Raw genomic sequence first — 11351 nt, forward strand, 5'->3', positions numbered from 1 at the left:
GGGTGATACGGTCAAAATTTGGTCAAGGGAAAACGCGTGTAAATCGGTGAAATCGTTTATTTAAAAAATCAAATTAAATTTCTTTTTCAAGTTCAATTAGTACACAATTCAGAAAAAATATTCAGTTAGGCTTTCGCTTTTCCAAATCCGAATTGCCGGGCCTCACATTTGACACCTGCCATCAGATTTTGTACAGCCACCTTGTCCACCTTCTTCGCCGCAGAAAGCCAGTTTGCCTTGAACTGCTGCTCGTCCTTAGCAGTTTTTTTTGGTCTTCGTTAGGTTCCGCTTGACAATAGCCCAGTATTTCTCAATTGGGCGGAGCTCTGACGTGTTGGGAGGGTTCTTGTCCTTGGGAACCACATGCACGTTGTTGGCGGCATACCACTTCATGGCCTTTTTACCGTAATGGCAAGATGCCAAATCCGGCCAAAACAGTACGGAACAACCGTGTTTCTTCGGGAAAGGCAGCAGACGTTTATTCAAATACTCTTTCACGTAAATTTCTTGGTTGACAGTCCCGGAAGCTATGAAAATGCTGATTTTCAAGCCACAGGTACAGATGGCTTGCCAAACCAGAGATTTCTTTGCGAACTTTGACAGTTTTATGTGCTTGAAAATATCTGCTACCTTTCCCCTTCCTTTTGCCGTATAAAACTCCTGTCCCGGAAGCTGCTTATAGTCGACTTTGACGTAGGTTTCGTCGTCCATTACCACGCAGTCAAACTTCGTCAACATCGTCGTGCACAGCCTCCGGGATCGCGCTTTGGCCGTCGTATTTTGTTTATCATCGCGATTTGGAGTCACTACCTTCTTGTAAGTCGATAGTCCGGCTCGTTTTTTGGCTCGATGCACGGTTGTAGACGATACCCCAGCTTATTTGCGGCATCTCGGAGAGAGAGGTTTGGGTTTCGCTTGAAACTACCGGCAACTCTCTTTGTCGTCTCAGCGGCTTCCGGTTTTCGATTTCCCCCCGATCCAGACTTCCTGGCTGTCGACAAACGTTCCCCAAACACTTTAATTTGGCAACTTTTAGCGATTTTGCCAGCTTTGCGTGCGAGTAGCTCGGATTTTCGCGATTCGCGAGCAAAATTTTGATACTCTGCTCTTCTTGCTTGGACGGCATTTTGACAACTGAAGAGTGAATTCCAAAATCAAAATAGGAGCAACATTCTACACACACATACCTTCAAAATGAGGGGTGTTCAGGTTTTTTGATGCAAAATTGAAAGAATACGTCAAGTTTATTTTGACCAAATTTTGACCGTATCACCCTTTAATAGGAAGCTCTTTGAGTCATTGACCTTCTATATCACTAACACTAATTTTCTAATCCGGACGGACGAACGGACACCGATTAATGTTATTTCTTTAATCTCTTCAAAAATTAATAATCTTCGTTTATTCTTTACTTAGCTTTCAACATCAATAAATTTAAATTTCAATGGAATATTTGGAACTCTTAGAAATAGACTCTTAAAGGGTTTATCCATAGGATGATTAAATTCAATATGAAAATTTCGTATCAGTCGAGCTGCAGCCACTTCCATTTCTAATTCAGCTATACGTCTTCCCACACAACTGCGTACACCAAATCCAAATGGGAAATAAATGAATGGATTATTTGATCTTAGATCATGGGGACATTCACCAGTATCAACAACTGCTTCGTTCGATCTCAACCAACGTTCGGGTAAGAATTCATTTGCCCTTCGGTAATGAGCATTATCACTGAATAACGATTCAGAAATTATGGATACCTGTGTTCCCTTGGGTATACGATAACCACTTAGGACTACATCGTTAACGATCAATCGGGCTGTACCAATGAATAGAGGATAAACACGTAGAGCTTCCTTCAAACATGCTCTCAAATAGGGCATATTTTTGAAGGCCATCTCATCAAATTCTGAATCTTTATGGGGTAACACCTTAGTAACTTCGGAACGTAGTATAGCTTGCTTTTCCGGATTTTTGGCCAGGCATAAGAGAAGAGCCGTAAATGTGGAAGTAGTCTAAAGAAAACAGTAGAAGAAATTTTATTTTTGTTTTATATCATTTGGATATTAAATTTCTACAAACCGTATCCACTCCAGCCATTAACATATCCATGGCCATAACCATGGCTACTTTCTTGTCTTTCTTAATTAACTTCTCTAAAACGCTTTGTTCATTCTCCGGCTTTTCAGGCACTCCATTCTTTCGGTCTTGTTCGATATTTTCTATAGCTTCCATAACATATTTACTGGTTAAGTCGGTAAGACCATCCAATGCTTCCATCAGGCGCCTAAAGGATTTAGTCTTATAGTATTTCCATATGGGTGGCTTAAATTCCACATCCACCGAATATGTAAAGAAATCGGTTAACATTTTGAAAAGTTTAGCTACTTCTGCGTCATTATGATTTTTTGTGAGAAGTCCAAATTTTTTATCAAGAGCCACAATCGATATAGATTCCAAAGCCCAACGATTCAATTCTGTTTCGAAATCTGCAGGTACTTCCAGTGTTTTGGTATCGCGTATATCTTTGACCCTTAAAAGTAATAAAAACTAAATAAAACGTCGACATTTTATTTTTATAGGAAATTTCATCGAAATTTGATTTTTGTAAAAAATTACGTCGAAATTTTATTTTTAGAAAAAATTTGTGGAAATTTAATTTTTATAGAAAATTTTGTCGAAATTTGATTTTATAAAAAAAAATTTGTCGAAATTTAATGTGTATAGAAATTTTCCTCAAAAATTTATTTTTATAAAAAAGTCGAAATTTAAAAATTTCGATGAAATTTCATTTTTGTAGAAAATTTCGTCGAAATGTTATTTTATATAGAAAATAACGTCAACATTTTATTTTTATAGAAAATTACGTTGAAATTTTATTTTTATAGAAAATTTCATCGAAATTTTATTTTTATAGAAAATTACGTCGAAATTTGATTTGTATAGAAATTTTCTATAAAAATAAAACTTCGACGACATTTTCTATAAGAATAAAATTTCGATAAAAATAAAATTTCGACAAAATTTTCGATAAAAATAAAATTTCGACGAAAGTTTCTATAATAATAAAATCTCGACGAAATGTTCTACAATAATCGACGATTTTTTTATGAAAAATAAAATTTCGACAAAATATTAAAAAAAATCCAATTTCAACAAAATTATCTATAAAAATAAAATTTCGACGAAATTATCTATAAAAATAAAATTACGGCGAAATTTTCTATAAAAATGAAATTTCAACGATCAAATTTAGTCGAATTTTTTATATAAATGAAATTTTGAAGATTTTTTTTATAAAAATAAAATTTAGACGGATTTTTTATAAAAATAAAATGTTGACGAAATTTTATATAAATAAAATTTCGATTAAACTTTCTATAAAAATAAAAGTACGGCGAAATTTTCTCTAAAAAAAATGTCGATAAAATTTTCTATAAAAATAAAATTTCGACGAAATTTAAAAAAAAATCAAATTACTACGAAGTTTTCTACAAAAATCAAATTTCGACGAAATGTTTCTACAAATAACATTTCAACGAAATTTGCTATAAAAATAATATTTCGATGACATTTTATTTGTAGAAACAATTCGTCGAAATGTGATTTTTAAGAAAATTATGTCGAAATTTTATTTGTATAGAAAATTTCGTCGATATTTTATTATTATAGAAATTTTCGTTGGAACTTTAATTTTTATAGAAAATTTTATCGACATTTTTTTATAGAAAATTTCGCCGTAATTTTATTTTTATAGAAAGTTTAATCGAAATTTTATTTATATAAAATTTCGTCAAAATTTTATTTTTATAAAAAATCCGTCTAAATTTTATTTTTATAAAAGAAATCTTCAAAATTTTATTTATATAAAAAATTCCACTAAATTTGATCGTCGAAATTTCATTTTTATAGAAAATTTCTTCGAAATTTTATTTTTATAGATAATTTGGTCGAAATTTCATTTTTATAGAAAATTTCGTCGAAATTTTATTTTTATAGATAATTTTGTTGAAATTGGATTTTTTTTGAATATTTTGTCGAAATTTTATTTTTTTATAAAAAAATCGTCGACATTTGATTATTGTAGAACATTTCATCGAAATTTTATTATTATAGAAAGTTTCGTCGAAATTTTATTATTATAGAAACTTTCGTCGAAATTTTATTTTTATCGAAAATTTTATCGAAATTTTATTCTTATAGAAAATGTCGTCGAAGTTTTATTTTTATAGAAAATTTCGTCAAAATTTTATTTTTAGAGAAAATTTCGTCGCAATCTTATTTTTATAGAAAATTTCGTCAATATTTTTTTTATGAGGAAATTCGTCAAAATTTCCTATAATAACGCATTTTGAAGAAATTTTCTATGAAAAAAAAAGTTTACGAAAGTTTCTGTAAAAATGAAATTTGTCGAAAATTTAAATTTTATTGGTATTTTATATTTTTAAAAAGTTTCTTCAAAAAAGTTATTTTTATAAAAAATTCGTCTAAATTTTATTTTTATAAAAAAAATTTTCAAAATTTTATTTATATAAAAAATTCAACTAAATGTGATTTTTATAGAAAATTTCGCCGAAATTTTATTTTTATAAATAATTTCGTTGAAATTTCATTTTTTTTTAGAAAATTTCGTAGAAATTTTATTTTTATAGATAATTTCATCCAAGTTTCATTTTTATAGAAAATTTAGCCGAAATTTTATTTTTATAGAAAATTTCGCCGAAATTTTATTTTTATAGATAATTTTGTTGAAATTTGATTTTTTGAATATTTTGTCGAAATTTTATTTTTTTTAAAAAAATCGTCGACATTTGATTATAGTAGAATATTTCGTCGAAATTTTATTATTATAGAAACTTTCGTCGAAATTTTATTTTTACAGAAAACTTCGTCAAAATTTTATTTTATCGAAAATTTTGTCGAAATTTTATTATTATCGAAATGTTATTCTTATAAAAAATGTCGTCGAAGTTTTATTTTTATAGAAAATTTCGCTTAAGTTTTATTTTTATAGAAAATTTTGTCAAAATTTTATTTGTACAGAAAATTTCGTCAAAATTTTATTTTAAGAGAAAATTTCGTCTATATTTTTTTCTGAGGAAATTCGTCAAAATTTCCTATAAAAACGCATTTTGAAGAAATTTTCTATGAAAAAAAAGTTTACGAAATTTTCTGTTAAAATGAAATTTGTCGAAAATTTTAATTTTATTGATATTTTATATTTTTAAAAATTTCTTCAAAAACTTTTTTTGTTCTAGAAAAATTATATTTCAAAAAAACATTTCTATAAAAATTAAATTTCCATGATAGTATTAAAAACACCAATAGAAAATTAATTGGTCCACCTTATTTCCAACTTTGATTTTGAGTTTTATTTTAAATTTAATTGAATTTATTAAATTTTTAATTTAATATTTTTAAATCTTATGAAAAATTTTATTTAATTCTTTTTTGTAAAATTGTTTGCTGCGTAAATTTTTTACATAAAAAAGTTATAAATTTTTCAATAATGACCACATACCTGTTTACAAATTCCTTATTAACTTGGGACAATTTATTAAGGTACAAGCGTACATTCTTGGGTTGCAACAATACTGGATTAACGGTCGATCTGAACGAACCCCATTTCTCGCCTTTACTGTGAAAATGAAAGAATGCTGCAGTATTATTGATATCATCAATAAATTTACGAAAAGTTTGAAATTTTACGTTGCAAGAACTCCTTCGACACCTTGAAAAAAATCGGCTCGATGAACGGTACGATGATAGGCTAAACCATCCGAACCGGGTCTTATTGGCCAAACACCCTCATTGCGGAACAATATCTCAAAATCATCTGGATTGTGAGTCATTATTGCATCCGGACGACCAAATACACCAGGAATTTTATGTATTGGTCCACATTCATCTTTTACAGCCATTACCATTTGAACGGCATCCATTTTGTGAAATTTTCCTCCGGGCATAAAATTTCGCAAAAATGTCCATGGTTTAATTGTGGGTATATCATTGTAGGATTTAGCTTCGTTCCACTTTTCTTCAAATGTATTTGAGTTGTTGATATCTTTGGAAGATATATTATTTTTCGTTATCGTATCATGGTTCAAGGTTGATAGGAAACGTGTCTAAAAAATGCATTTTTGAGTTTGACTCGTATCTGATTTTATAATTGCGCCTCAAATTAGCAGTATTTCAATACAAACCTTTTTCAAATAGCCGGCAAATGAATTTCCATATCCATTATATAATATTGAATTTGTATTTTTTAAACAATTATAGTATTTCATATTTTATTTTTGTTTTGTTTGAAAAGCGATCTATGCCATATGTGATAGGTTCTATGATGTGTTTTTTTGCTATTGAGCGTTCAAATAATACTGACCACTTACTAATAATCGCTCTGCGTCTGATATCATTTTGTCGAAATTTTTAGTGTTTACGAAAAGCTTTTTGGATTGCGTGCTCTCAAAAAGTTTTCTCATTTATTTCTCAATTAAGAATTTATTTTTTTTTAACTTCGCCCATATTTGACCCTGAATGTGTAAGGTCTATTTTTTTTGGCAGATAACAGTGGGTGAAATATCGTAAAATCTTGAGGTTTATTTTTTTATAAAATTTTTTGAAAATATTTGTACTTCTTCATTCTCCCACCTGAGGTTCATCAAAACTAGGGTATGGTTGATTGGATTAAATTTATACATATAAAAAAGGAAAGCTAACTTATCTCGTATAAAAATTTAACTAAATTGTACTCCAGATTTTGAAATTTCTACAATGCGTTTTTAAAACAAATGACCTGGATTACTTTTCAACTACCCTGAAAAAAATTACACCTCATAAAAAAATGAACTAAAAGTAAAGAACAAATCTAATTATGACTATACAATTTTTCCGACAAATGTACTTGGGACTAGGAAAATTGCTTTGGGTGTGGAAAATTTAAAATAAAACAAGTAAGGAAAGTCCGAAGACGGGCGGGGCCGATCATATTATACAATGCACCACTGTAGAGCCACATTTTCGATACCATATCAAATCCGTCAAATGTGTTGGGTGTTAACAGGTTGGCTGATAAGTCCCCGGTCTGACACATAGATGGCGTCGCTAGTATTAAATGCGTATTATTTTTATATAGTACCAACCTTCAAATGATTCGTGTCAAAATTTGATGTCTGTAAATCAATTAGTTTGTGAGATAGAGCGTCTTTTGTGAAGCAACTTTTGTTATTGTGAAAAAAATGGAACAAAAGGAATTTCGTGTTTTGATAAAATACTGTTTTCTGAAGGGAAAAAATACGGTGGAAGCAAAAACTTGGCTTGATAATGAGTTTCCGGACTCTGCCCCAGGGAAATCAACAATAATTGATTGGTATGCAAAATTCAAGCGTGGTGAAATGAGCACGGAGGACGGTAAACGCAGTGGACGCCCGAAAGAGGTGGTTACCGACGAAAACATCAAAAAAATCCACAAAATGATTTTGAATGACCGTAAAATGAAGTTGATCGAGATAGCAGAGGCCTTAAATATATCAAAGGAACGTGTTGGTCATATCATTCATCAATATTTGGATATGCGGAAGCTCTGTGTTTAAAATGTGTGCCGCGCGAGGTCACATTTGACCAAAAACAACAACGTGTTGGTGATTCTGAGCGGTGTTTGCAGCTGTTAACTCATAATACACCCGAGTTTTTCCGTCGATATGTGACAATAGATGAAACATGGCTCCATCACTACACTCCTGAGTCCAATCGACAGACGACTGAGTGGACAGCGACCGGTGAACCGTCTCCGAAGCGTGGAAAGACTCAAAAGTCCGCTGGCAAAGTAATGGCCTTTGTTTTTTGGGATGCGCATGGAATAATTTTTACCGATTATCTTGAAAAGGGAAAAACCATCAACAGTAACTATTATATGGCATTATTGGAGCGTTTGAAGGTCGAAATCGCCGCAAATCGGCCCATATGAAGAACAAAAAAACTGTTGTTCCACCAAGACAACGCACCGTGCCACAAGTCATTGAGAACGATGGCAAAAATTCATGAATTGGGCTTCGAATTGCTCCCCCACCCACCGTATTCTCCAGATCTGGCCCCCAGCGACTTTTTCTTGTTCTAAGACCTCAAAAGGATGCTCACAGGGAAAAAATTTGCCTGCAATGAAGAGGTGATCGCCGAAATTGAGACCTATTTTGAGGCAAAACCGAAGGAGTACTACCAAAATGGTTTTAAAAAAATTGGAAGGTTCGTTATAATAGTTGTATCGCTCTTGAAGGGAACTATGTTGAATAATAAAAACGAATTTTGACAAAAAATGTGTTTTTCTTTGTTAGACCGGGGACTTATCAGCCAACCTTTTATTATGTTAGAAAAATATGTTTTTCATATGTTCCGATATAAACAAAATGTGTTTCGGGCACAATTTTTAAACAAAATTAATTTAAGTGCAAACATGTAATGTTTCTAAACTAACACTAAATGTTTGAGACACATATGTTAATATGTTAGAATATATTTTGTTTGGGGCATGAATGTTTCATAAAAATAATATGTGTGAATGTAAACATATATAAATTTACAAATTTCGAGTAAACATATATATGTTGTGATATGTTATTCAGAGAGCGGTAGAGAGAGAGAGAGAGAATATAGAGAAAGAAATAGAGATGGAAACTGGGAGGGTTGACGAAAGATATCAACATAATACAGCGAGAGAATGAAAATATAGCAATTTCTGTGAAACCACACCCAGAGAAGGAATATGATCACCTCAAACATGTTTTAAGAGCAAAATGTTATTTTTGGGTGGTGACCATGTAACAAGGATTTCGCAACCATGTTATTTTCTCGGAAATCATGTATCTGATTTAGGCAAGCAGGTTATATGTGACGAGAAAATAACATTTTAGTGACAAACATGTTACATGGTCACCATACAAAAATAAAATTTTACTCTTGAAACATGTTTGAGGTGATCATATTTCTTCTCTGCGTGCACTTGTATGTTGTTTCGGAAAACTGTTTTATGATAAGACCAAAAACTTGATATGCTATAGGTTAGGTTAGGTTATGTGGCAGCCCGATGTATCAGGCTCACTTAGACTATTCAGTCCATTGTGATACCACAATGGTGAACTTCTCTCTTATCACTGAGTGCTGCCCGATTCCATGTTAAGCTCAATGACAAGGGACCTCCTTTTTATAGCCGAGTCCGAACGGCGTTCCACATTCCAGTGAAACCACTTAGAGAAGCTTTGAAACCCTCAGAAATGTCACCAGCATTACTGAGGTGGGATAATCCACCGCTGAAAAACTTTTTGGTGTTCGGTCGTAGCAGGAATCGAACCCACGACCTTGTGTATGCAAGGCGGGCATGCTAACCATTGCACCACGGTGGCTAACCATTGCACCACGGTGGCTATGCTTCAATATTATTTAATTTGAATATTAGAATGAGTATTCGGAGTAAAGAGAATAGAAATTTGGAACTAAGAGAAATAGACATGTATGTGTGGACATGTGTTTTGTTTGTCATTTTGGCATTCTGGGCATAATTTTTTTCTTGGTTCGTTAAAAGGAATCGGAACGTACGAGGAGTAAGTCAAAATATTCAGGCAAAGGAAAATAAAAAAGAAACGGTGGCAAATATACAATAATTACAAACGGATCATCACAAAAATAACGAAAGGGCACTATACTCTTTAGAGTTGGGACAGTAAAATGAAAAAAGGAGGAAATGGTGAAAAATTAAACAGTAAAATGTATAAAAACTAAGTTTAGTTCCTCTTTATTAATAAGTAGTCCACGAGACGTTGACGGACACCTTTAAATATAAAAGCGGGCATTAAGTTCGAGTTTTGCAGCTAAAACAATTGAAAAAGTTTATTTTCTTTCAACTGACTTATTAAAGAAGAGTAAAAGGCAAAACAAGGTCATTTTAGAGCGATAATGCCAACTTAATACCGGCCTTAAAAGTAAAAATGAAATTAAGTACAAAACACGATAAGTTTTAAATGCATTTAAAATGGTGTTAAATGTTAGTAAAAACTGTTCACGCCAAAATAAATGTATGCACAGATAAAAATAAGTTTGAGAACCAATAACTTTTGTTAGAAAACCAATAACAAAATTTGTTAATTTTCCTGCAACAAACTAATTTGTACTTTTAATAACCATTATTACAAAAAAGTTGTTAGCAATCGTTACCATCAGAAGGCAACAAATAATTTGTGTTCTCAATAACATAATTCGTAAGTAATTTGTTGAGTACAAAATATTTGTTGCTGAACGTTACGTTTAATCCTCAACAAATATTTTTGAATTTGAACGAACAAATTTGTATGTGGTTTGTTGGAGTCTATCAATGACCTGTAACAAATTTATTGGTGTATTGACAAAAAATTAAATTGAAATTAAAATTGACCGAATTATGCCATGAATTGTACCAAAATTGCCGGAACAATTTTGGATATATTTTGTTAAGTACACACAGAGAAGAAATATGACCAAAATGTTAATCTTGGATGGGGAACATGTAAATGTATGACGATTTTAAATTTGAGTAGTCCAGGGTCTAGCAAGCATTTTGACAACTTCTTGCCCAGTGCTAAATATTCTAGTTAATTAGAATTGTAATAACTCTAATCCCGATATTAATATGGGTTTATCAATTATCTCATACAACAAACACATTTAAGAAACTATCAAACTGAAAAATATAAATTTTTCACAGACATTTATAAATGCCTTTCTGTATTCTCTGATGAGTGAGCTCTTTGCTTGCTATCATACACGTGCATGTGTTCATACTCATTTTGTTCTAACGGTATTCTTCGCATACTTCTTTTAGCTTTCGTACATATTCTCAGCAATGTGCGCGTAACCAGTCTTGTATTTTTGTTTTTATTTTCATATCGAAAGCAGTCAACTATTTTCGCAACAAAACAATTTGTTGAAAATTCAGAATATTTCTATTATTTCCTCTGTCAAGCATCTACAAACACATTTCAACAACAAATGCCTCATATTCAATAGACAAATTTGTTGAGCATCAGCAGATTTTACATACAAATAAAGTTGTTAATATTTATTTGCAGTTATTTTTTTGTGTGTGTGTATATTATAAATTTATTTATGTATACTCGACTCCATGTTCTTCTTTTGTTAGAGTTTTTGAATTCCTTCCAAAATTTCAAACTTTTATACCAAAAACAGTTTTTTGTTACAAAATTGTTATTTTTGCAATAAAAAATATAATATTTTATCCAAAAGCTCAGTCCATTTCGTTTATATCAAGCACTGTTTCTGACTGTAAATCTTTAATAATCCACATTTCGAAGTTTCATTATAAAAAT

General features: G+C 31.2%; 1 protein-coding gene across 1 annotated transcript; it reads right to left on the reverse strand.

Annotated features, from left to right (window-relative positions):
- Window positions 1-1379: 1379 nt before the first annotated feature.
- LOC142222428 (cytochrome P450 CYP12A2-like) lies at window positions 1380-6387 on the reverse strand. Its single transcript, XM_075292571.1, has 5 exons — window positions 6204-6387; window positions 5710-6125; window positions 5522-5638; window positions 2083-2533; window positions 1380-2015 (listed from the first exon to the last, which is right to left on the reverse strand). The coding sequence occupies exons 1-5, from the start codon at window positions 6285-6287 to the stop codon at window positions 1413-1415; spliced, it is 1671 nt and encodes a 556-aa protein (XP_075148686.1). The 5' UTR covers window positions 6288-6387; the 3' UTR covers window positions 1380-1412.
- Window positions 6388-11351: the final 4964 nt, after the last annotated feature.

The sequence above is a fragment of the Haematobia irritans genome, chromosome 1, assembly GCF_050003625.1.
Source record: "Haematobia irritans isolate KBUSLIRL chromosome 1, ASM5000362v1, whole genome shotgun sequence".
In the NCBI taxonomy this organism is placed as follows: domain Eukaryota; kingdom Metazoa; phylum Arthropoda; class Insecta; order Diptera; family Muscidae; genus Haematobia; species Haematobia irritans.